At 44.2% G+C, this 23,377-nt stretch overlaps 2 protein-coding genes across 2 annotated transcripts; both read right to left on the bottom strand.

Annotated features, from left to right (window-relative positions):
* Positions 1–1,866: 1,866 nt before the first annotated feature.
* Positions 1,867–4,097, bottom strand: LOC113772067 (polyphenol oxidase I, chloroplastic-like). Its single transcript, XM_027316604.1, has one exon. The coding sequence runs from the start codon at positions 3,937–3,939 to the stop codon at positions 2,185–2,187; it is 1,755 nt and encodes a 584-aa protein (XP_027172405.1). The 5' UTR covers positions 3,940–4,097; the 3' UTR covers positions 1,867–2,184.
* Positions 4,098–21,978: 17,881 nt separating this feature from the next.
* On the bottom strand, positions 21,979–22,746 carry LOC113771880. Its single transcript, XM_027316428.1, has one exon. It carries the CDS (start codon positions 22,744–22,746, stop codon positions 21,979–21,981), a length of 768 nt encoding a protein of 255 aa, XP_027172229.1.
* Between the last annotated feature and the right edge of the window lie 631 nt (positions 22,747–23,377).

Below are 23,377 nucleotides of genomic sequence, written 5' to 3'. Positions count from 1 at the left end.
GGAAGATGTACTTCATATCTAGCTATTTCTTCAATGTTGTGTCAAGACTACTCATTTAACCTGGCTAAGACCTGTTACTAAAAAATAAAATGAAAAACTGGCTAAGACCTTTACCTGGTGTAACTAATACAGATGGACTCGCTATTTAGAATAATCCGGGCTTTCGTAGGTTCAATTAGTATCTGGGCATTCTTAGTAGCCGGTGCAAGTTTATTGGGTTTACATGGATTTGGAAAGTTTTTCAAAAACTATTTTTGTATTTGGAGTATGCAATAGCAATTTTAAAAATAACTTCAAAAACACACACAATCTAAAATATATCTTACAAAAAAATAAAAAATAAACCCAACCACATTTTCCTTTTCCACCTACCAACATCACCAACTACTCCTCGCCTCCATTCCTCTTCCTCTCTCCTCACTTCTTTTCTCCTTCTCCCTTTCCTTCCCTCCCCTCCCCTCCCCTCCTTCCTCCTCCTTGTCCCTCTCCTCTCTTGCCCAGCCTCTCCTACGCCCTCCCTTCCCCCAATTGATCGCGATCAGAGGAGGAATGAGGCGAGGGGAGGAAAGGGAGGAGAGAGAAGGAGGAAGGAGGGGGTGAGGCGTGGTGGCAATGGTAGGTAGTGGTGGTGGGTAAGGGGTGGTGGCAAAGGTAGGTTGTGGTGGTGGGTGATAGTGTTTAATTTTTGAAACATACGTCAAAAAAATTTAAATTCTAAAAATACCTGAAAATACATTCTCGGAAACACTCCCAAAAACACTTCCAAAAATATCTAACCATCTATAGTAAAATTTTGCATATCCACCACTACAGAAAATTTTTTGAAAAATATCCCAAAAAATACATAATCCATACGGAGCTGTGCGAATTTGAATAAAATATTATTTGAAATATTATTTAAAATAATTATTGTAGCATTTTTTTTTCTTGAAATGATGTATGTAACATTAGAAGGTGATCAAAAAAGTAAAAAAAAAATGTATTGAAAAACATATTTGTGATGCAAACAAATAAATTTTTTTACAAATAAAACCTATCCAAACACACCCAATGCGGGGGGGCTCAACCCAATCGGTATCCGGGCTTTCCATTCCAAATTTAGATCTTCTATAGATTCTAGTAGTAATGGTACAAATCATTAAAACTAATGATACAACGCAATAATTCATTAAAAAGTACTCCTTTTTAAGAATTTAAGAATTACCCTGATGGTTAGTACGACAAGTCGTGATTGTTTCTTGCTGAAAGAGCAAAATAAGTCATCTTGAACGCCTTTCTGGGAAAGTAATCATAGCTTTCTTCTTCTTCTTCTTCTTCTTTTGTTTTTTTGGTTGAAGGAATCTAAAGAAATTAAATTCTACAATGATGAGAAATGATATTTTAAGATCCAAAACACGCTTCTTTTTTGGCTTGATTCTTAGTTGAGCTGCAACTGGTGAATGTAGGAAAGCCGATATGATATCACAGAGTTGTGAAAATGTATGGTCAATCATTAGCTAATAAATGTTGCCGAGGTACTTGTGTTGGTTGTGCAAGCATTTAATCTATTGCACCTCCCAACCTCCTTAATTTATTTTCTCGTAACCTCAATCTTTGGAATAGCAACATGACCTCCAAGATTAGAAGTAGCCTTTTCGCCTGGGATTATCAATTTGTCATTCCACAAATCCTAACATGAACTTAAAAACAGCCGCATTTGTAATTAAATAATTGATTGGGCAGACAAAAAGAATGTTCAAGACGTGTAAACCCTATTAATTAACATCGTAAATACGCAATAGATTCTCAAAGAAAACCGTTTTAAATCAAATCAAAGCCTCTACTAACCCAATGTAATCTCACATCATGAAACAGGTTCACATAGTATTTAACAACAGAAAAAAGAAGGGTGCAAATACTGCATTCTTCTTTTCTTTCCCTCACTGCCTTTCGGGGTTTATTTAGACAGGTATATCACAATTCACAATCCCCATGCAGGTTTATTTAGGTAGACACATCACAGTACTCCTCATGCATGATCCGGTAAGATAAGATAGCTTTCCGAACCATATCAAAAGGAAATAAAGGTAGATTCAAGGCCCTAATTGGTTGAGGGAGGACACAGAAATCACAACATCTGAAACAAAAAACAGCATGCAAGACACACATATATGAAGCACACCATTAAATTTTTTTTTTAAAATCTCATGCAGACACCTTGGTGTTATCAAACTTGATCTTGACTCCGGAGATGGTAACAGTGCTACTCTTGGGGACCAAAGTAACCAAGATGCTCTCAAACTCATCAGCTCCCAATTCCTGCAAAACTTCAGATATAGCAAAACTCTTAGTAGTAGTAGAAATCATGGAATGTCCATGAGGCACGTTGATGAAGCTCCCCACAAGCTCAGTCTTCTCCGGCCCGCTCTCGTCCGGAGTATCTTCATTGATGTACACATCAAACTTGACAAACTCTCCAATATTGTACTGGATCCCAGATATCTCCAGAACTTCCTCTGCCCTCTGCTTCTCCTTCTTGGTCCTCTTCTTCTTTGGCCTTTTCACCAGAACAGTTATAGCTTTCTCCAGGGTCGTTGGAAACACTTGACTTGGAGTAGGAGCTGTTGGTAATGCGATAGCCGTCCTACGCGGGCTTGGCTTACTATTCAGCCAGGGGATATCCACAGTTTGATAAGTGTATCCAAGAACTGAGGTGTCCAAACAGTCTTTCACGTAAACCTTTACAGGCTTTGCCTGTTCGTTGTAGAAATAGAAACTGGAGTTTAACCAGTCTGAATCAGTGAAGTTCTGGCCTCCTAAAGAGTTCCAAAGAGACCACATTCTATCAACGTTGGCATGATGACTATAAAAGACTGGGTCTCTTCCCGCTGAGTAGAAGGAGCCCATGTTCTCGCCATGAGATTCATTAGGGTCGCCGGTCCAACGGTGCACATTCGTATGAGGACTAGTTTCAATTGAACCCTCTCCTGGATCAGATGTTTCACCAGCACGAAACGCTTTTCCGAAGAAACTCAATGGAGTTGTGGACTGAGTAACCATTTGCTTGTACATGAGGTAGAGATTGTTTCTTATCACTGTTATGGTACTATCCGTTGAATCAGTGCCTTCATAGGACAGATCAAGAACTGTATTTAGGTGAGAGGGATTGCGTAAGCTATCATAGAGTGAGGATGAGGAGTCTTTGAAAATGGCTGGCAGAAACATCCCAGGTGGATTATCCCAGTTCCAAAAGGGAAGTGCAAAAGTATCGTCATCGACCATGTTTTGGCATATCTTCTCGAAGAAATACAAGTACCATCTGTGAAAGGGAAAGAAGAGCCATGAGTTGTGAACATCCAATAGAAGTTTAGAATCTGCATAGCCATCTTGATAGTATCCACCGTTACAATATGCACAATGCACATTTGCTTGTGCAGTGAAACTACGTGGATCATCCGAACTTAGATTCCTCATTTTCTCTATGGCCGTCTTGTACTTTTTCAAATAAGTCGAGTCGACTAGTTGCGCCGGAGGTCTAGTGGCGATGACAGAAGGAGCAGTAGGAACAAAATCAGGGATATCCGCGGCCGTGGCCGAGGGTGGACAACAGTCGATTTCTTTGCAGTCGGGGTCAGTGGCATCGTGACAGGCTGTGAATGTTGGAGATAGTGGTGCTGCAAAGGCTGATGGATTGCCACCAAAAGTGGAGGCACCATAGAGCCCTCCTCCAATGCCAAGTAGCACATTTCTTCTATCAAGCTTCAGTAAAGAAGTTTCTCCATTTTTGGAGCCTGCAGTGTCATGATCACTGGAGTTTTGGTCACCTTTTGTGGAATTGCATGTAAGTTTTGGGCCTGTTTTGCGATTTGGGTGAGTGGGTTTTGCAAGTGAGATGAAATGTGCTATAGAGGAGGAATAGGCAAGGTTGGAGGAGAGAGTTGGCATGGTCAGAGAAGCCATGACCTAGATATTGAGAAAGTTATGCCGTGTGTATTGTGCATGCTGTGCTGCCTCAACCTATGCTTTATATAGTGGACTTGAGCTTGGTAGCTTGATCAGATTAAGGTGAAAACCTATCATATCTAACTGGTTGATTAATGAAACCAAGCTTTAAGGTTTATAAATTGTTGGGTTTTTAGGGTTATACGATTTTCTATTCACGAGAAGGTTGGCAATTAAAAATCGAATTCATCTTAAGCGTGAATATATAGTACCATTGTTAATTTGCTCTTTTGTACGCTGGCTGTTGTGTTGCATCCAGGGCCCTATGTCTTGTTGCATTTTTATAATGGCTGTTTACATAGGGGGCATGGAATGGTGGGATCCATACTATTGGGGAGGCATCAATTGGGTCGGTTGTTGACATTGAGGCAGAGACCTAGCAGTAGTAGCCTAGTACCGTATTTGGCTGCGTCATGGCAATACCCCCTTTCCTAGAGTATCCAAACAATGTCCAAAATGAAAGTGATTTCTACTCGGAATATATTGGAAATTAGTTAAATTTTTAGATTTAAATCTTAACAACAACATATAATCTACAAGTTGTCGTGCCATGTCATTTGATTTTTTAGTTTGATAGGACTTTGGCTTGTAATTTGATTTTTAGTCTAACAGGTTTTTATTTTTTGTAGGGCAACTTTTATATAAACTTTCATCAATGTTAATGATACAGGTACACCATGAATAAAAGTACTTTTTTCTTAAATTTATCAGAATACCCTTCCACTCAAAATAGTTAGGAAAAAAATTATGATGTGTTATACAAGTCATAATGAAATATTTGTTTATTTTTTAAGTTTTTATATATAATCAATATTTAGATGTTAGATTAGAATAAAATTTGCACAACATTGACTTCATTTCAAATATTTCAATCTTAATATTTGTTGAATTCCACCATACATACATAAGTACACACATATATGTATGTATACATATGTATAGATACACACACGCACACACATATATATATATTTCAAAATCTTGAATAATTAGCAACATAAATCATAAATTAAATGAAATCAGACATTCATATTCTCTATCTATCCTACTTTTTCATGAGAAAGGTGTCTAAAATCGGACCAGATCTTATACGTGAACAATTTCTAATTTTGCTACAAAAATTGCAGCGAATTATTCTTAACTAGATTGCTCCTTTGTAGGTGTAGCATTGAAGGCCGCATGTCTTCTTGTATTTCTCTTAATTATCTGCCCATTTCACTTTCTTTATCAAAGAATCTGAGCTTTTTCCTTTCGTAGAAGCTACCACTTCCCAGTTTGAGAATTAAAGTTGGCTAAGGTTGAGGAAACTTCATCAGTCAGACCTTGAGCATTAGCATAAAGATTTGTAGCAGTAGCATTAATTGGATGATTCTATATTTGTAGTCTATGACCGCTTCAAATGCATGTGGAAGATGACTGTCAAGAACTGAATATTAGCTTTTGTTTTGAACCAACCAACGTTGTTCAGTTATCGGAAAGAACTAAAAGTACAAAGAAAAAATGCTCAATTAATCAGGTCAGTGACCGAATTATATGCATGAAATCTTTTTGTTTCTTCTCTTATTAACCATAGTATTTATTGATTCCAAGACTCTGCTGAAGTTTAAATCTACTAGGGGGGGGTTAAAAAAATATGCATCTTTCAAGCGCAATGGTTTCAGCTTTACGGGATCCCATGTAACTGTTGATTATGTCCCATACTCGTTAATACTTCGGCGCTTTATCCCAACATTACATGCACTTAAAACAGAAAAAAACTTGTCTCGTTCATATAGTCGACTCAATGGCGCCAGAAAAGGGATTGAAAACTCCATAGCATGATTGTAATTGGATTTCTTATATTTCAGAACACTTTTTTTTATGATTTTCCCTAAACAAATTCTAATTTTTTTTTCAAATAATGAGAAAAAACAAACAAACTCTCTTACTCTTCATTTGGATTGAGAGATTTCATGAAAGATTTCTCTAATTGTTTAAACTATTTAAGATGCATTTGAACTTGTGAATCACAAATTATTATAGTGTTTAAAATGTATTTTGATAATTGATTTATTATACATTCAAATGATTTTTAAATAATTTAAACAACAACAGCGATTCGATGAATTTTTTTAAATCTTTCATCAAATTCCTCAGTCCAAACTAAATACAGTAATACATTTGTACAGTTTCTCTGAGGTATAGGCATAGGGTGTGCATTAGGGAATTTTCCAAAGCTATAGCTTATCAATAAAATATGGACATAAAATCAAAAAGGGAAACAAATTGCGCTTCAGAAGAACGGTGGAAAATACTCTCCCTTTGTTCGTACAGCCCAATAATAGTATTGGAAAACTGTCCTCGAGATGTCCTAGACTTTTAATATCTAAACCATTCTTCTCCTAAAATCTGTGTTATAATTAAGTTCAAAACAACACAAAATGAGTAAAAATTTGTTATGCATTTCCTCTTTTTATTTTCCCTACCAATATACGAATGTACAGCAAAATAAATGTAACGAAAGAACAACGTGCCATAAAAGTACCATTATTAATATTTTGAGCTACTCCAAGGACATCTTAATAAATTCTGACATCTTACTCCAAGGACAGGAAAGGGAACTGCTTATCATAATGTTTGGAGCAAATTATCCGATAGTCACAAAACTTTTGACATCTTTGATTTTTTATCCCTAAACTATTAAAAGTCTGGTTTTGACCAATAAATTATTTAAAATTTAGATTTCAAACCATTTCGTCAGATTTAATCATTAACTATTCCCCTTTCTTTAGTCTCGTGATTTGTGTGAGCACTTAGATCTGTCGTGTTTAACGATTAAATCTAACGAAATGACCTAAAATCTAAATTTTAAATAGTTCAGTAATCAAAATTAAATTTTTAATAATTTAATAATCAAAATTTAATGATTTTAAAAATTTGATGGCCATCTAGATAATTTACCCTAACGAAATGAAATTGAAAATGAAATTGAAATTGAATAGACTTTTCATTCAAAGTCAAGTGAGGTTGGCCACCACAGATTAAACTGCATCGGGTGGACATGGTACAATCAAGATTGAAGATCTATGCGCAGTATTGAAGGCACGATTCCCACCACAAAAAGTAAGGCGTGATTTGACTAATTAAATCAATCATTCAACCATCCCATTAACTATGTGGACCTCTATACCTGTATTTTTGCCCCAGTTCACTTTTTGACATTTCAATGTGCAACTTGATTGGTACTAGAACATCAGTCTTCCTGGCTACACTCCTATTTTATTTTTATTTTCTGCAAATATGACATTGGATTCTTTTTTTTTTATTTTTTTGAAACCTGACGTGGGATTCTTTTAAAGCCAGCTAGGGACTGTTATTAGGAGTTCCGCAAGATAACTATTACTACTTCTGGTTATTAATATCCTCTTTTGTCTAAAAAGTGAAGTATGATACTCTATGAAATCTATAGTAATTAATAGAACATTTGAACTTAATTAAATTATCTTAGTATGATATTGAGTGCTCGAGAGCGATAACCTTTTTCTCCCTCTCTCTGTCTTATTTATTATTATTATTTTTAAATAGAGGAGTGAGATTTAAGAAGCAGAAAGAAATAAAAAAAAAGAGGAAGAACTAAAAGTAGAATCTCTAATTTTTTTTAAATTTCAACTTTTCCTTGAGGGGATCCCCTCTCACCAAGATGAGTTTTTACTAGAAGTGTCACTCTTTCCCGGGCATTTTGATGTACCAAAACTACATTCTTCTATGTAGGATTACACACAATTGAATGCTACAAATGGATAAAAAAGATGATGGTAATCTCGATAATGACTCTCGTTATCTGCCTCTTTCATTATTTTTTTTCTTTTGAACCTAAATTAAAATCCTAATCTTTGCTTGCCCCAATTCAATGAACCAACTGAAGATAATATCTATTCTCCCGAGTCTAGATTTTCACATTATTGCTGCAAATCCAACATTTCCATTAATTTTATGTTGTACGAAAGATTTTTTTGTAAGGTATGATGGCTGCCGATATAAAAGATGTTAGCATCAAAGGCCCACCGATTGGTTCTGGGACAAAAAAGTAGTTGATCATCAAGATCATATTAAATGATTCGAAAAGGGCTTCCAAACACGAAGCACAGAAGCCTAATGGTAAGAACAGTGGAGCATCTAACTCTTTCCAGCACGTTTACCATTCTACTGTTACCAGTGGGCCATAGTTACGGTCATTGTTGGACTTTGAGATTCGGTTATTGTTGGATTGTCCAAGCCCAAGGATACATTGATCTGGACCTGCTCAAAATCAGCCCTTAATATATATGCGATAAAGCCCGTGTTTTGGAAATTGTCTGATGGTCCATTAGACCCAATAAGGCAATAACCACATATTATTAGCAAACATTGAGAAATTGTGTACTCAACGTCACTTTTCTTATATTAAGAATATACCATATGATGTATGTGATACATATAATACAACTTAGCCCATTTGGATTGCTATTTTTTAGAGTTTTTACGGAAAAATGTACCATAATAATGTAACAAGTGTAAGGTAAAATGTGATTAGAAAATTTGTTTAGAGCAAACATAAAAGCTTTTTTTGTATAAAAACTTTTTTTTTAGCCACCGGAGAGGAATTTAAGTCCCTCCTTGGGCAATAGGTAGGGATTCAAATCTCACCTGCAGCAAAAAAAAATTCAAGGGTAGTGCCAAAACACCCTTTAGTCTAGTCAGGTCTGCCTGTCTGCTAGCCCCGAATACAAAGCCTCTTTAGACTCCCCTTCCCCTGTAGATTAGGATAAAATAAGTTATACAATTGTTATCGTTGTCGAAAAAATATATATAAAAATATAAAAACTTTTTGAAAATAAAATGACAGTACAAATAAGGTTACTTAACATTTTTTTTTCTTGAACCATCGCGTAAATTACCATACACATCTATATAATATACCACATGATTAGAGGTGGCAAATCAACCCACTTAATTAAATTTACTCATACCCGTCTATGAATAGATGGGTATGGGTATCTTAAATATTTGTATATGGGTATAAATGGGTTACCCAATAATACCCATTTAATAAATGGGTATTATTGGGTAACCCATCAAATTCAATTAACCCATTTAGAATTCTCTTTCCCCCAAGTCTCTTCTTTTCCCCCACCCATTTTTTTTTTCAAATTTTTCATTTTGTCATGATGTTAACTACTTTTGTTTCATTATTATTATTATTATTATTATTTTTTTGTTGGTTTTATCTTATTATTTTATTTTATCTTAGTTTGTTAACTTGCTCATTAATTTATGATAAATTTTAGCCTATTTTCTTATCTTTCTAAAATGAAATTTTAAATTTATATATGAAAAAAATGTTAGGAGTTCAAAATTTTTGGATTAAGTTTTTATATTAATTTTTATAGTACTTAGTTCAAATTTTTATATTCTTATTATTCAATTATTAAATAATAGGTAATTTTGTGACATAGAGTATAAATGAAAAAAAATTGGTAATTAAGTTTATTGAACATTATAAATAAATATTTAAAACTAATGATGGGTACAAAGAGTGGTATAAATTGATAACTTAGTTTGCAAAAATGAATTTAAATGAGTTTACAAAAAGTTAAAATAAATGGGTTATAAATGGGTAATTGGGTTACCCAATTCATTTTTTGACTTACCCATTTATACCCATCTAATTAAATGGGTATAAATGAGTTGACTCACTTATACCCATTACCCATTTTACCCAACCCAAACCCGCCCAAGTAACCTATTTTGACACCTCTACACATGATATACAGAAGGGCTAAACCTATAATAGATCGAAATTGTCAGAGTCCCGTATTCATTCTTCCTCTTTATTTTTCCTTCTAAAACATCCTCTGGCTTACCAAATCTGCTCGCCACTCCTCTGGAGTCTGCAACATCCCTACTCACTCTGTTTCAATTTTTTCAACTGATAATATTTCAAGCAAAATATGACCTAATGAATTAAACTCAAGTCGACTTCTTTGCTGCACCATGCTTTTCATTTACATGTTGATCTCGCAAATCATACTCCAAGTCCAGGTCCAACACACCAATACAAAAACATACTCCTATCGTTTGAGATTGGAAATCTCAGGTCTTCAAGATTTATTTCACCAATGAATATAAAAACTTGTTTCTTGGGTTTTATAGATGTTCACGAGTTGCGAGATGCATGGTTATTCGAAGTGTCTATCAAACTAGATTTAAAACTGATTTTCCAAACCAACTTCCAGACCTCGTAATTTAAATTGTCTATATATATATATATCAAGAGCAACAAATCAGATCACATGTACCAAGACATTGTGGCGAATATACAACAATGAAGCTAATCAACTCTGGGAACCACCTTTACATGCCCCCGTTTACTCGATCTCTTGGACATCACTTCTTATGAAGATTAAGGATCTCAATCTAAAAAGACTGATACTAGGATCATTCATTCATTCTCTAGAATCATTTTTCCTTTTTTCCTGCTTACACTGTATATCGAGAAAAAAAAAAGAAGAGACAGGAGAAATACTTCTCGTGAGAAGAGGCAGGCGGGTCACAAGAGACACAGGAACCGAGAACCAATCCTTAGGACTCTTTTAAGGCTATTGCCATGCAACACCTGGTGGACTTGATCTATTTCGAGCCTCAGCCAGTGAAACAGCCATAGCCAGCATCATCTGCTCCTCAAAAGTTTCAGGAACGATTGCACCTCCAACAGGGTGAAATGTGAGCATCAGATTCATCTTGTGATGGCAATGCTGCATGAGCTGCATCATCCTCTACATCATCAGAACCTGCATAGCTGGTTCCCACATCTGCAATCTCTGATCTATTATCTACCCACTCTCGATCACCTCTAGTCATTGCCATTTGAATATCAGGTGACACCTCGACCGAGTTCCCTGCAGCATTGAAGAACTAAAAGTACAAAGAAAAAATAGAAGCCCAATTAATCAGCTCATTGACAGAATTATATGCATGAAATCTGTGCTTCTTCTCTTATTAACCATAGTTTTTATTGATTCCAAGACTCTTTTGAAGTTTAAATCTCCTAGGAAGTATCAAATCCGGCAGTCATATACTTCCTCCGTCCCACTTTGATAGTCCTGTTTTCCTTTTTCGTCTGTTCTAAATTGTAGTCCACTTTTCAATTGAAAAATGTAGTTGTTTTTTTAATTTTTCTAAAATACCCTTATTTAATATAAGTTGTTATTACTATAAACTACCTTATTTAATATAGATTGTTAGTATTGAATATAACCTACCCATTTAATGCATTTAGATTTTCCAAAACATATTGATATATGAAAAGCCAACTTTATTTAATGTAAGGGTATTTTAGGAAACTAACTACCTAAATTGATTGTTCCAACAAAGTTAATTACTTTTTCTTGAACTGTGTGAAAAAAAAAAACCAGCACTATCAAAGTGGGACGAAGGGTGTATCAAGTCCGATTATTAACGGTGTGCAGTCAATTTCAAGTTTGTTTTCCCCACTAACCATGAGCCTATGACTGACTCCATTCAGTTGACAAAGTTGCAATCATTTTTTCCACATTAGAGGATGTTAAAAAAATAAGCACCTTTCAACCGCAACGGTTTCAGCATTGCGGGATCCCATTTAACTGTTGATTAGTTCCTATACTCGTTAATACTTCGGCGCTTTATCCCAAACAAGCCCTTAAGTTTTAAAGAGTTTTTGGGCAACATTACCGTACCATTTATCCATTTATTAGTTTTTATGGTGCATTTAGTTTACTAAATACCCATCCTTGTACCACAAACTAGTTTCCCTTGTGTCAATACCAAAATTATAATATGGTTTATGTAACTTTATGGATCAATGTAGTGCATCACTAATCAAACTTTAATAACTGAGTATTTCTGGGCAAACCTGAAATCTTTCTCCGCGCAAATTAGAAGATTTTTTTTTTTGTCTACACAGGGGTGTCCGAGTCAATCCTTACAGGGCCCGACTAATCCCCTGCGGCCCAGCCAGGCGCCCCAACCCGATCCAAGCACGATATGTGGGCGGAGGAATCCAGCAGAGTAGAAACTCGAACTTGGGACCTATTGGTCACCGGTGAGAGGTGCTACCGCTGGACCATTCACGCGGGAGCACGCAAATCAGAAGATTGATCAAGGCTTTGTTGTTTCGTGTACATCAATGTTGTAAAGTTATTTCAATGGTATTCATGATGAGATATCTAAATCAAGCATCTATAGTGAAGAATTAATAATATCTTGTTTAGATATGAGCCTAGACAACGCCTTTAAAAGCTCAAGATGCACTGCTTGCTTTAGTAGATTGGTAAAACTGGTGGAAATTGTACATTTGATAGGATGGGCAATAGCACCTGGGTGCAGCCTTTCATGATCCTCGGCACATGTTACAGTTGCATGCTTTAATGATAAAGCTAAATAATATTGGATAGCTCTCTCTTAAACACCTACTCAACATACTCTAGCTAATCTTTTTAGCATTAATGGTGCTTAATTGTCATATAAGAGTATAATCTATTGACTTGTACGATCCCTAATGTCACTAATCTAAACAATACTAAATACCAACTGAAGAAGCACGGAACTTTTCCGGACCGAGTTGAGCTGATGAGCTCGGCTTGCTGAAGGAAAGAGCGCGCCCTAAGCCTGAAAGACAAACAAGAGAGTGAACTAACAGGGGCCCTGAGGTTGTCCCCGAGGGCACTCCGACGGTCAAGTTAGTTTTCCGGTGAGTGAGGTTCACGGGAAGTAGAACGGTCGGGAGTAATTGTCCCAATAGTGAGCGTACCTTGCGCAGTCACTGTGCGTTACCATTTATACCTGCTTAGGAGTCCGACCTCCGTACGTTTCGGGACTTGCCCAGAATAGCCCCAATCCCGCACTGAGGGGGGAACAATCCCGACCTATGCGGGATTGTTCTCTGAAGCCCCTTGGAGCCCTAGCGGCGAAGGGCCGCGGGACAGTTCACATGGGCCCGGGGTCTAAGCCCAGCTCGGAGCTCCCTGGGCTGCCACGTGTACAGGCCCAGGACGGGGCCTCTGCACTAGCTCCCTAGATTAGGTAGGGCTTCCAGACAGACCTAATCTATTCCCTTGTCACGTGGGAGCCCATCGTTGCACTGCTCTGCCGCGGTCACCTCCGGTACAGTGCTGTTATTGGGAAGTGGCGTCCGCGTCCCTTCAGTTGTCGCATCCCCTTGGTCTCCGTACCGCTCTTAAATGCGTTCACATGGGGCGGTTCAAATTCAAGCAACCGTTTCCCCCCATTCTTTCCCCTATAAATAGGGACTCCCAAACTCTCTCAGGCTCTATTCGTCATTTTCCCTTCCTTCGTGCATTTTCAATTTTCCAGCAACAAGGCTTCCGGCTTCCAGCACCCAGATTCCGGCGAATTCTCCATCCTTTTTTCACTTCGATCATCAGTAAGTTCTTTCCCCTCCTCTTTCACATTTCCTCTTCTCCTTTAGCCACCTTCTGCATTTTATGTCTGATCATTCCGGCGTCACTTCCACCGCATCCCATATTCTTATCCGCCGTATAGCCCCCAGAATCTTCATTTCCTCCTCGTCTTCGTCCCCGTCTTCCTCTTCATCTTCTCCTCCTCCTCTTTCTTCTTCCTCTGCTTCCAATCCCAGTTTCCTCCTTCCTAACTTGTTAGAGCCCATTGACATCATGAGCTCTCCATCCGTCCATTCTCCTTCTGCCCGACTCCTGGAGGAGGTGGCCGAGCTCGATGCCCTCATCGAGCAGCAAGCCACTTCTATCCTGATACGAACTCGACCCAGCAAGAACCTGTCTTGAAGAACCAAGTCGATCAGGCAGTGGAAGGATCTATCTTGATCAGGTTATGGAACAATAACTACCTTGCTAGACCTAAAGAGAACCCGTCTCTAGAAACCTAGTGGATTGGTTATTGGTTAAGGAACAATAACTACCTTGCTAGACCTAAAAAGAACCCGTCTCTAGAAACCTAGTGGATTGGCTATTGGCTTGAAAGAACAAGATGATGTAATCATCTTGCCTTGAACACCACAAGTATCCAAGCTAAATACTTGATACAGTTCAAGAAGAAACTCAAGTTCCATCAAGGAAAGGAGACAACTCTCTTTTTATTAATTCATCTTCAATCTCATCATTCCCCTCCTCTTGAAAGACGATTTGTCCTAAAATCGAGTGCTTGCTTACAAAGGAGTAACTCGGAGAATGTCTTGATAAATGCAATCCAAGAATCATATCGCCAACTCAACTTGATTATGAACACGGACCATTGCACACGCTCCATTTGTCAAGAATATCTTCACCCAATTGTACTTTGCTAGAATTTGGAAGTCAACCAATATTTGAAAATCAATCAAGATTTGGCAATCAATCAAGATATCAATCAAGATTTGGAAACCATTCAAGGCAATGCTGCCTTTTTTTTTTTTCCTTCTTTCTTCCCTTTTTTTGTTTTTCTAACCTGCCAATTCAAGAAAATAAGGTAGCTGCACTTCAAGATTCAAGAGGATGATTTTTTTAGGGTTTTCAAAGTATCAAGAAACAAACAAAGGTAAAAAAAAAAAAAAAATCGGATGAACAGTACTACTACAGTCATGAACAGTACCGTCCCGAAATTGGCAAGAACCTGTCTTGAAGAACCAAGTCGATCAGGCAGCGGAAGGATCTATCTTGATCAGGTTATGGAACAATAACCACCTTGCTAGACCTAAAGAGAACCCGTCTCTAGAAACCTAGTGGATTGATTATTGGTTAAGGAACAATAACTACTTTGCTAGACCTAAAAAGAACCCGTCTCTAGAAACATAGTGGATTGGCTATTGGCTTGAAAGAACAAGATGATGTAATCATTTTGCCTTGAACACCACAAGTATCCAAGCTAAATAATTGATACAGTTCAAGAAAAACTCAAGTTCCATCAAGGAACTCCATAAAAGGAGACAACTCTCTTTTTATTAATTCATCTTCAATCTCATCATATTCCCTCCCCCAAGTCTCCACATGACTCCCCCGGCGGAACCCAGGGGGAAGCTGGGGAGGACAAGGACTCCTCTGAGGGGACCCCTGCTGCCGAGCAGGGGGACGATTATGAGTTCAACTACGGTCACCCCGACTGGGAGAAGGTCACCCTCTTACCCGGGGCGGTGGCCGAGCTGGCCGCGTCATTCTCCATCCCTCCGGCCTTCGAGCCGCCGGACCCGCCGATCGAGCCTGCCGACCTCCCCCGGGCTTTGTAGCCATTTACAAAGAGCAACTGGTCGCGGGGCTCCGACTTCCCATTCCTCCGTTCCTGGCCGAGATCCTGAGCTACTGGGGGCTCAGGATCGCCCAAGTCCACCCTAACTCGATCAGGATCATCATCGGATTCCTGATCTACTGTCAAATCTGCTTCATCCCCTACTCTCTCTCTCTCTTCCGTGCTTCCTACGCCCTCAAGGCCTCTCTCCCTAGGTGGTACTAATTCTCCCGCCGGTCCGCCAGCAATCGCGGCGGGAAAGGCACCCAAAATCTTTTCTACGGGGTCCCCTCTTCCGTAAAAAACTGGAAAGGGGACTTCTTTTTCGTTAAAATCACCCACTTTCATCCCAATGCGTGGAAAGTTGGGGGGGTCGGGGACGACCCCTGTCCAGAGGACCTGGACCCTGAGGCCTTCGGCCAGCTGCTGGGCTCTGCGGTGAAGCTGTACGCAGCCAAATTCTCCACCGAGCAGATTTTCGCGGCCGGGCTGTTGGGGTCGTTGTCCGAGTCCCCTTGAGAAGTGGCATTCTCCCCCGCCGACCAAGAGACCTGTAATACTGCACATGTTCCTTTGTTATCTGTTGCTTCATCTTCCCTTCTGTTACTAACCTTTTTTACTGACCTTGCGGTGTTTTGCTGCAGTGAGGAAGCTCTCAAGGCTACTGGGCGCGCCAACTGAGCAGGCCGACCCTACCACGCAGACGGAGACGGCGAAGAAGGCCCCGGAGGCCTCTGCGACACCTGGGGGCAGCTCGGCCCCCCAGAAGAAGGCCTCCCAGTCTCAGTCCCCCTCCAACCAGGTCGCCGGGAAAAAGAAGGCGACGGGACAGAAGAGGGATCGAGAGGACGAGCCTTCCCTAACCCGGCAAGAAGCCGACTCAGGTCTCAGCACAGCGCCCTCTCCAGCTGACGTCGGGGGGCCCTGTCCACTTGGGGGTTGGCTCTGCGGAGGAGCGCGCGCGGGAGAGCGCTCCTCCGAGCTTGTGGCACTTCCGCCACGTGGCCCCCGTGAAGCCGGGACAGGCCCCCACCATGCACGACCCCCGTCGCTTCTGCCTGTCCTAGAAGCTCTCCCTCAATGACCGAGTCCAGTTCCCCGAGGTGGCTCGCGAGTGGGTTGCGGGATCAGTCCTTCCACGTGACAGAAAGTGGATGGAACTGGCCACCCCGTCCGAGCTCCAGAACGTGTACTGCACCGCCCAGGCCTAAGTAAGCCCCTTTTTCGCTTACGCCCCTTGGGTTTCTGTTCTTTCCCTTGACGAAGTGCTAATGTTTACTTTCCTCTCCCTATGCCCATGCCGCCGGTGCAGCCATGGTGACCCGCTTCTTCGAACTGTCTCCCGACTTGGAGAAATTACAAAAGAAGAGTCGGGAAGCCGAGCAGAAGCTTTCCCAGGCCCTTAAGGAGGCAGGCTCCCTTAAGGCCAAACTGGGCAAGGCCGAGAAGGGGCTGGAGGAGGCCCAAGTCCAGTTCGCCGCCACCCGATCCGAACTGGACCAGGTGAAGAAGGGCGTGGCGAAGTTGAGGGAAAACCACGCCATTCAACTCTCCGACACCGTCAGCCGGGAGCGCAAGAAGGCTATTCTGGATTTCATCTCCTCCGAACGATTTGCCCAGGACGTGGCCCTCCTCAACCAGCCCATCTTCCAGGTCGACGCCACGCGGGCCCTGAACCTGGTGAAGAGCCTCAATCCACCTGGCTTCAACTTGGCTGACTTCAAAGACTACAACCCCGCAGCCGAGGAGAAGCTGGACTGGCTTTTCGATGAGTACTGCAAAGGGCATGCCCTGAAGGACCTGGTGGGCAGGAGCGATGTGGGGACCGAGCTGGCGGAGCTTCCCCTGGAGGAGGAGGAGACTCCTGGCAGGGCTTCCGGGAAGGAGCCAGTGGCTTAGGGCAGCGGTCACTCCAGAAACCCTTTCCATCCTCTTATAAGGATGTGACCCTGCCCCGCAATTCATGATCTCCACAGATCCTTTTTAACAGCCTTCTCCCCCCTCCTCTCAACATGCTTAAGGTGTACCTTCAGCTCCCACCTCAAGCAGGTCGTCAATAAGAGGAAGGCATAGTTAGGTTTTCCTTTCCTTGCATAGCTCGGTAGGCTTTGTAATAGATAGGGCCTGAATGTATATATGAGATGAAGTTTGAATGAAGCTATCTGATTTGTCTTCCAATTCCCTGTTAACGGTGAACTCTAGTGACCGAAAAGGAACACCGACCTCCCAGGTAGAGCATCAAATAGATCCACCAAGGTCGCGTGTCGACCTCTTGGGTCGAACATCTATCGCCCTTTAAGCTAACAACTAAGTTGTCAGGGACACCAAACCATCAAACCATCAGGCTGATTTGGCAGTCGAATTCCAAATAATCGGAGTGACCCGCCGACCTCCTGGGCCGAACAGAGAACCTCTAGGTTTCAAGCTACGTCGACCTCTTGGGTCAAACGTCAAACCTGATCTACTGAAGCGGCGTGCCGGCCTCTTGGGTCGAGTATCGAGCCCTGAGGTTTTTGAGCTGCGCCGACCTCCTGGGTCGAGCGGCAGGATTTTAAAGGCAGTTCTGCCGACCTCTTGGGCCGAACGTCAGATTCTAAGGGTTTATGCCCTGCCGACCTCTTGGGTCGAGCATCAATTCTCAGACTTTGAGGGTTTTCCGTCGATTCGTTATTCCGATTTGTCCCCTTGCCGCCGACCTCCCGGGTCGAGCGTCAAAATCCTGAAGATAATCATGCCGACCTCTTGGGTCGAACCCCAACTTTAAAGGCAGTCAGTTCATTATCTCCGCCAATTCATTATCTCGGTCATATCACCCCCGAGCCTCCCACTAGGACACTCAGGATTATCTGAGTGTGCTAGTGCAGAAGTGAGAAGTTTAATAAAAATGAGAAGGGACTTAAAACTTGGAAAGCCAACATTTATTCAATGATGAACTTGTACGAGAATTCCAAAAAATACAGTAAAATACCCTGAACTAGCCTATCCTACGAACAACCGTAAATTTGAGAAGTGCCAAGTACGGGGTACCTCTGCTCCGTCTAATCTCGCAAGCTTACAGTACCCAGTCCGGCTTGTCTCTAAGACCTTCTATGGCCCCTCCCAGTTTGGGTCAAGCTTGTTGGAGCTATGAGCTCGACTGACCGAATTTTTCCTCAGGACGAGGTCATCCGGTTGGTACTGCCTATTCCTCGCCCTCGCATTATGATAGCGGGCGAGTTGGCTTTTATACTTAGCCATCCGTATCGTTGCTTCCTCACGCTTAGCCTCCAATTTGTCCAAGTTGCACCTCAGTTCTTCTTCGTTGGCTGACGCCACGAAGTTCTGTGTCCGAGGCGAGGGGAGACCGACCTCCGCGGCACCACCGCCTCCGCCCCGTAGGTCAGGGAAAACGGGGTCTCATGAGTGGCCGTCCTTGGCGTAGTGCGGTAAGCCCAGAGGATGCTAGGGAGTTCATCTAGCCAGTTAGACTGGGCTAGTTCCAACCTAGTCTTTAGCCCTGCAGAATGGTTCGGTTAACATTCTCCACCTGACCGTTGGCCTGAGGGTGCCCGACCGAGGTGAAGTGTTGGCTGATCCCGAGCTCAACGCACCAACTTTTGAAGGGATTTTCAGCAAATTGTCGCCCATTATCGGATATCAAGACATGCGGAATCCCGAAGCGGCAGACTATGTTTTTTCCAGAAAAACTTCTAAATCGCCCTTCCGGAGATTGCGGCCAGGGGTTCGGCCTCTATCCATTTTGTGAAATAGTCGATGGCCACCACGAGTTGTTCGTACCTTCCAGGAGCTCGGGGGAAGGGACCCAGGAGGTCAATCCCCTACTGGGCAAAGGACCAAGGACTATGGATGGGGACCATCTCCCGAGTGGGTCGATGGTGCAGCGGGGCGTGCACCTGGCAAACACGGCATTTCTGAACAAGGACTGCGGCATCCGGAAACACCGAAGGCCAACACTCGGGACCCTACGTGTGCCGCACACAGGCCTTCGTGCACTTCTCGTAGGACATAGTCACCCTCCTCGGGGGTTTCGCACTTTAGCCAGGGAGACAAATATGACCTCCGGTAGAGGGTGTTCCCAGGGTAGGCGTATTTAGCAGCTCGGAGCTGGAGTCGGCGAGCCTCGGTTTTATCCTTGGGGAGGACACCCGAGTTGAGGAAGTCCACTAGAGGAGTCATCCAAGTGGCCGGGCTGTCTATGGCCAAGACCCGTACCGGGTCAATGCTTTTTTGTTTGACCACCTCCACCAAAACTTCCTTGCTCAGATGGGCGAACGAGGAGGACGCCAGCTTTGATAGGGCGTCCGCCCGCTTGTTCTGTGACCTTGGTACCCGCTCAACCTTGAAGATGTCGAACAGTTTTATCGCCTCCTGCACTTTGGCCAAATACTTCTTCATGACGTCCTCCTTGGCCTCGTACTCCCCGCGGACTTGGTAAACTACAAGTTGAGAGTCACTCCGTACCCTGATCGCGGTTATACCCATCTGGTGGGCTATCCGCAATCCTGTCAATAAGGTCTTGTACTCAGCCTCATTGTTGGATGCCGGGAAGTCAAACCTAAGTTCGTAAGTCAGTTCCTCCCCGATGGGCGAGGTGAGTAGCAGGCCAGCTCCGCTTCCTTCCTTACTTAAAGCCCCGTCAACAAATAGTACCCACGGCTCTTCCGGCCGCGCCGCCTCGAGCATAGAGATCGGCTCAGAAACGGGTAAACTGGTTCCCTTGGTGAGGAAGTCTGCCAGGGCCTGGGCTTTGATAGAGGTGCGAGGCTGGTAGCCGATGTCGTGCTCGGCCAGCTCGACGGCCCATTTGGTCATTCTGCCCGAGATTTCAGGTTTCGTGCGTATCTACCGCAAGGATTGGTCCGTCAGGACAGTGATGCTGTGGGCCTGGAAGTAAGGTCAGAGCTTCCGGGCAGCGTGCACCAAAGCGAGAACCAACTTTTCCGCCGGCGTGTACCGCGTCTCCGGCCCTTGTAAGGCTCGGCTAACGTAGTATATCGGTCTTTGAGCCCCCTTGTCCTCCCGCACCAAAACCGAAACGGCCTCGTTGCAAGCAGACAGGTATAGGAACAGGGTCTCCCCCTGCTCCGGGGCAGTCAAAGCAGGCAACTCAGTCAAGTATGCTTTCAGGTCGATGAAGGCTTTCTGGTATTTCTCTGTCCATTGAAAGTCCTTTGGCGCTTTCAGGATCCGGAAGAAGGGTAACCTCCTCACCGCGGAGCGTGAGAGAAATCTATTCAGGGCGGCCATCCTCCCCGCGAGCCGTTGGACCTCCTTGACGCTCTTTGGGGGGACCATGTCCATGATAGCCTGGAGCTTGTCCGGATTGGCCCGGATCCCTTCCCGGAAGACCAGGAAGCCCAGGAACTTTCCCGACCTAACCCCGAAAGTACACGTTTTTGGGTTCAGCCGCATCCGGCTTTCCCGCAGAATGTTCAAGATTTTCCTCAGGTCGGGAACGAGCTGCTGATCCGTTCGGCTCTTGATGATCATATCGTCCACATAGACCTCCATACTCCTGCCGATCTGATTCTGGAACAGCTTGTTGACCAGACGTTGGTAGGTAGCTCCGGCGTTCTTTAGTCCAAACGGCATGGTCCGGTAGCAGTAAGTTCCTTCCTCGGTGATGAAGTCTTTTACCGATACTCCTCGACCATCTCTATCTGGTGGTATCCCTTGAAAGCATCCAGGAAACACAAAACGTCAAAACCAACAGTAGCATCTACTAACCTGTCAATCCTCGGCAAGGGGAAGCAGTCCTTCGGGCAGGCTTTATTTAGATCTGTAAAGTCCACGCACATTCTCCAGGACTGGTCCTCCTTCTTCACCAGGACAGGGTTGGCTAGGCAGGTCGGGTAGTAGACCTCCAGGATGATTTTGGATTTCAGCAGCTTACCGACCTCCTTCCTGATCACTTCTTTCCTCTCTGGAGTGAAGTTCCTCTTCTTCTGCTTCACTGGCTTGAAGCGGGGATCTATGTTGAGGTGGTGGACGGCCAGGTCAATCGGAATCCCAGGCATGTCCTCTACTGTCCACGCAAAGACCTGGGCGTACTCCCTTAGTAGAGCCTTCAAGTCATTCTTCTCTTTGGGGGGTAGCGACGCACCGACGCGGAGGACCTAGTCAGGCCTGTCCTTTCTCAGCGGGAATTCCTCAACCTCGTCCTGGGTGCCCAATTGCTGGGACTCCTCCCCTGGGATATAAGGCTCCAAATTGGTCGTCTGGACGACCACCTGCTCATGTCCCTGGAGCACGGTCAGGTAGCAAGCTCGGGCCACCTCTGGATCTCCATGCACCTCAGCTATTCCTCCCGGGGTGGAGAATTTGACACTGAGATGGAGAGACGACGAGATAGCTCGGAGGGCGTTCAGGGCGGGCCGTCCCAAGAACACGTTGTACGGGGATGGTTGCTTGACCACCACGAAATTGACGGGGATGGTCCGGCACTTGGGCGCCCGCCCTACCGTAACCATCAGGGTGATCATCCCCTCCGGAGTGATGGGCGGTCCGGTAAAGCCCACCAGGGGTGTCCGAACCGGAGTGAGCTGTCCGTCCTCCAAGCCGAACTCCTGGAACACCCGGTAGAACAGGATGTCCACCGCGCTCCCCAGGTCGACGTACACTTTTTTCACCCGATAATTATTGGTCACGACGTCTGTCACGATGGTCTCGTGGTTACCAGACGCCAGGGGAATCTCGTCCCTCGGTTCGAAGGTGATCTCCTCGTCCATGAGCAGACGTTTCAGGAAATCATCCCCCTCGGGGGGAGGTCACCGGTTCTTCCTGGTTGCATGGCTGTCCCCCCCCCGTAGGGCCCCCAGCGATGGTGTTAATCACCTCTGCTAGGTTCTGGGTGTCCGGGTCGGGGTAGTCGGCCCGGGAAAAGTCACGGCGCTCAGGGCGGTCGCGACGCTTGGCCTCCCCCCGGTCCCCGCGTCCTGGCCCCTGGCCGGGTCGACCTGGCCGCACGAACTGCCCTAGGAAACCTCGCTGAATCAGATCTTCGATCTCCTTCCGCAGAGCCCAGCACCCCTCCGTATCGTGCCCCACGTCACGGTGGAAGGCGCAGTAGCGGTCCTGGTTCCTCTTGTTCCGGGGTGTCCCCATCTTAGGTGGTTGCTCCACTAGGCCCTCCGCCTCCATGACGGCCAGAATCTGGGCTCTGGGCCGAGTGAGAGGGGTGTAGCCTTTTTCTAGAAGCAGCGGTTGAGAGGGGGCTTTATCCTTTGAGAGCGGGTCGAAAACATTCTTCGCGGCCGGGCCGTCCCTGTTCTCGGGGGGGTTTATCCGTCCTCTCCGATTTCCAAGCTCCCGATGTGACTCTTTCTTCAGGCGAGCTGCCTCCTCCGCATTGGCCGTAGCGTGCGCCTTGGTCAAGAGCTCTTCCAGGTTAACGGGAGGCTTCTCGGCGAGCTTGTAGAAAAGCTCTTCCACCCTGAGCCCGTTTACGAAGGCAGCCATGACTACCTTTTCATCCTTGTCCCTGATCTGCAAGATTTCTGTGTTGAAGCGGGTCATGAAATTCTTTAGGGACTCGTCCGGCTTCTACTTGATGGCCGTCAGGTGAGCCGTGTTTTTCGAATAAGTTTTCGAGGAGACGAATTGGGCGGCGAACTGCCTGGCCAGCTCGTTGAAACTCCGGATAGACCCCGGTGCCAGGCCCTGGAACCAGAGTCGGGCCTTACCCTTCAGAAATATGGGGAAGGTCTTGCAACGGAGTGCATCCGCAGCGGTTTGCAGACGCATGTGCGTCAGGAAGACCGAGAGGTGGTCTTCCGGGTCAGTTGAACCGTCGTACAGTTCGATGTTCGGGATTTTAAACTTCCGAGGTAACGGGTAGTCCTCTATCTCTCGGATGAAGGGCGAGGCTGCGTAGTTGTCCTCGTACAGTTGCGGACGCAGGATCTGCTCGAACTCGTCCCGGACGGGCTGCCACTGAGGAGGGTCCCGCGGCCGGCTCTTGATAGATCGGGCGGGGGAACGCTCAGACTCGTTCCGCGCAAGCTTCCACGAGGAAAGATTCCTCGGTCGGCCCCCAGCAGACCGGTCGCGAGAATATCTCTCACTGTCCCCGATCACCGAGGCCCACGGCCGAGGGGGAGTCCGCGGCCGTTTCCTCCTGGGGGGCTGGTCCCGTGACTCGTCCTCC

The sequence above is a fragment of the Coffea eugenioides genome, chromosome 5, assembly GCF_003713205.1.
Source record: "Coffea eugenioides isolate CCC68of chromosome 5, Ceug_1.0, whole genome shotgun sequence".
NCBI classification, from domain to species: Eukaryota; Viridiplantae; Streptophyta; class Magnoliopsida; order Gentianales; family Rubiaceae; genus Coffea; species Coffea eugenioides.
This window is presented reverse-complemented; position numbering and strand designations above follow the sequence as displayed.

Excerpts from the sequence above, each read along its gene's own strand:
- LOC113772067 (XM_027316604.1), bottom strand. The coding sequence starts at position 3,939 with ATGGCTTCTCTGACCATGCCAACTCTCTCCTCCAACCTTGCCTATTCC.
- LOC113771880 (XM_027316428.1), bottom strand. The coding sequence starts at position 22,746 with ATGACCCGCTTCAACACAGAAATCTTGCAGATCAGGGACAAGGATGAA.